The 3,571-nt window shown below is 37.5% G+C and overlaps 1 protein-coding gene across 1 annotated transcript in view; it reads right to left on the reverse strand.

Moving 5' to 3' along the window:
* ttll6 (tubulin tyrosine ligase-like family, member 6) overlaps window positions 1-1,860 on the reverse strand; it is a 13,627-nt gene extending 11,767 nt beyond the window's left edge. Inside the window, exons 1-2 of the mRNA XM_037690955.1 lie at window positions 1,719-1,860; window positions 1,542-1,577 (exon numbers count right to left, since the gene is read on the reverse strand). Coding sequence (XP_037546883.1) covers window positions 1,542-1,577; window positions 1,719-1,860 — 178 coding nt within the window. The remainder of the gene's footprint in view (window positions 1-1,541; window positions 1,578-1,718) is intronic.
* Window positions 1,861-3,571: the final 1,711 nt, after the last annotated feature.

Raw genomic sequence — 3,571 nt, forward strand, 5'->3', positions numbered from 1 at the left:
CTTATCTTATCTTATCTTAGCTCAGCTTATCTTATCTTAGCTCAGCTTATCTTATCTTATCTCAGCTTATCTTATCTTATCTCAGCTTATCTTATCTTGGCTTATCTTATCTCAGCTTATCTTATCTTATCTTATCTTATCTCAGCTTATCTTATCTTATCTTAGCTCAGCTTATCTTATCTTATCTTATCTCAGCTTATCTTATCTTAGCTCAGCTTATCTTATCTTATCTTATCTCAGCTTATCTTATCTTATCTTATCTTATCTCAGCTTATCTTATCTTATCTTAGCTCAGCTTATCTTATCTTATCTCAGCTTATCTTATCTTAACTTAGCTCAGCTTATAGTGTCTTATCTTATCTTATCTCAGCTTATCTTATCTTATCTTATCTTATCTTATCTTAGCTTCGCTTATCTCAGCTTATCTTATCTTACCTTATCTCAGCTTATCTTATCTTATCTTATCTTATCTTATCTTATCTTAGCTCAGCTTATAGTGTCTTATCTTATCTTATCTCAGCTTATCTTATCTTATCTTAGCTTCGCTTATCTCAGCTTATCTTATCTTAGCTTATCTTACCTTATCTCAGCTTATCTTATCTTATCTTATCTTATCTTATCTCAGCTTATCTTATCTTAGCTCAGCTTATAGTGTCTTATCTTATCTTATCTCAGCTTAGCTTATCTTATCTTAGCTTATCTTACCTTATCTCAGCTTATCTTATCTTATCTCAGCTTATCTTATCTTATCTCAGCTTATCTTATCTTAGCTTATCTTATCTTATCTCAGCTTATCTTATCTTATCTTATCTCAGCTTATCTTAGCTTATCTTAGCTTATCTTAGCTTATCTCAGCTTATAAATCAGAACACATGAAAACTTAGATGGAAAAAAGTCATTTTGGACTTCGATTTTGAAATTAATTAACAGAATAAACCCAAAATATTTCATGTTTGTCTTGTTCATTCGTTAACTTAAATCTGTGTAACAGAACACGTTCCAGAGAGGTTAAAGATGGAACATCTGAACTTTGTCAGAAAATGTGTGAGAAAATCACTAACCTGATTGAAACAACTTTATGGAAGGAATATTAGAGAACATTTTATGTTTTCTTCTGTGGCGCAAGCTTCAAGGTTCCTGTAGGAATTTGGTGTTTAGAGGCTAAAAGTCTAAACCTGCCAAAACAACTTTGAAACAAAGTCAAAACTTTTTGATCTGCAGCGCCTGCAGTTCTGACCCGTCTAGAAAAATGTGCACCAACGAAGGCAGCAGTGAAACTGTTTCTCACTTCATTTGGAGGAAGAACAGAGGACTTTAAACACTTCATCTCTTAAGAGACTTTCAGTCCTTTAAGTATAAAAATTCATCAAAACGGTAAAACTACAAACGTTTAAAACTCATTTTAAATGTCTTGGAGGCCTGAAAGTATAATAACAAATTAAATGGAGAGGACAAGACAAAAGATGAACTACTTTGGGTTCAGACTGGATGGTTTGGGGTTGGAAACATTTGCATTGAACAAGTGGGGGGTTCAGACGTACCACTTTCATATTTGCAGTTGGTGAGGTTGATCGTCAGTCATCTGAAAGACAAGAGAGACAAAGAGGAGGACAGACGCCTGCTTTGCTGCACATCCCTACAAAGTGGCGTCCCAGCAGTTCACGTCCAGCAGTGACAAATAACTGATAATGGAAAGGAAAGAGCGTCAAAAGTAAAATACCTCCTCCTGTTTTTCTTCTTCTTCTTGTTGATGGTTGGCAGCAGGACGGGAGCTCGGGCTTCTGTCTGACTCCCTTCTTCTTCTCCCTGCTGCTCGTATTGATCAGTAGTTGTCTCTGGACTGTCCCCCGTTACACCCATCCTGAAGGAGAACACGTGAAGAGACACCAGCTGCTGGAAGAAGATGTGAGCACCAAGAAAAAGCACACAAGTGCATGACGCGGTTCTGTTCTGCAGGATTCATTTACATGGTTCTTTTTTAATGCTTGTTGAACAATGAAACCCGATCAAACAGAACAAAGTGCACGATGTAGGAGAGGGTGCAGACTTGTGTTTCCGTTTCCACTCCTCTCATCAGATGAGTGCTCTGGCTGTCCACATGACGACTGCGACGACAAGAATGACCTGACGAGAAGAGCTGAGAGAAAACCTGCAGCTATTCCTGATGAATTCTAAAGCTGTTAGCAAAATATCCCCAACCAGAGGATAGATTTGAAAGAAACTGGTTGTGCATCGACAGATGATTCACTTTTGAACGCAGTTCAATATGGCTGTCACGACTAATCAACCTTAGAAAACTAAGAAATGACTATACCTCGGACAGTTTTACTGATACTGAGTTAAAATTTGGCGTGGTAGTAACTGAGAGTCCTTCACAACCTGTATTCTAAGGGCTAACCGATTGGTCAAGATCTGTACTTAAAACTTTGTTATTACCTGTTTTAATAAACTCTGTTTGTTAGCAAAATATCTCAGACATAAACCATTGGTTTTCAGAAGATAATCACTTTATGACCAGCCACCGTGTTTTTTGGACTATAAGGCGCATTAAGCGAAACAAAACAGTCAGATAAGTTAAACTTTATTCAACTCATTTACAATAAACACATAAAATCGGTTCGAGGTCAGTAAGCACAACCAGAAGGCTCACCTGATTATAAGGCTCATTGTTGATTTTTGAGAAAATTGAAGTATTTAATAGTCCGAAAAATATGGTGCAACTGATTAATTATTAGGTAAACCTAATTCAAGATGGCTACCACAGCTAACTGAACTTCACACAAAAGTTCAGTTTTGAAACGTCTGTACCTCGGACAGTTTTACTGACAATGAGCTAGTAGAATCTGGTGTGGTAGTAGCTGAGAATCATTTACAATGCATCCTCCAAGCACTAACAGGCTAAATGGTGTACAATAATTCATCTATGGTGCATAATGGTATTTTCAAGATTTGAATAAAATGGTAATTATCTTCATTTCTCAACGTGAGATGAATTTGGTCTAAAATTCTGGCATGAAAGGCAGTGAGAGATATGCATTCCTTCAAGTAATGTTAGGACTTTAATAAATATATTGATGTATAATTAGCATTTGATACAGCTGCATACTTAATACATCGCTGGTTCAGTTCTCAGTGCCACCGCCCACAGTCTCATGGCTCAGAAAACTAAATCTAGAAGAGACCTCCTCAGTAAGTTATTAATGTGAGGTGAAGCTAGTTTGTGGTGCTGGTGGCTTTAAGGAGGGACATCCGAGGTAAACAGTGGGAGGTAACGGTGCCGGGTAACAGTATTCTGATCCAGTGATCTGGATAATCCTGAACTGTGAGCTTTACACTCAGCTGAGACGACCCACTCACCTCGGCTCGGTTTACAAACGGTTTCTCCGAGACGTTCCTTCAGTGTGTGTCGCTAACAGGCACAAAAAGCTTCGAATTAGCCGACTGTCTGTAAAAACGTCTTTAAACAAGTAGAAACAAATAAAACAAAGTCACGCAACGTAAAGAGATCATGAAATATATTAACGACTGAGCATCAACTTACAGTCACATGTAAACAGACGCAGCTTTTTAT

This window comes from Nematolebias whitei, chromosome 17 (genome assembly GCF_014905685.2).
Source record: "Nematolebias whitei isolate Nwh7 chromosome 17, NemWhi1, whole genome shotgun sequence".
NCBI classification, from domain to species: Eukaryota; Metazoa; Chordata; class Actinopteri; order Cyprinodontiformes; family Rivulidae; genus Nematolebias; species Nematolebias whitei.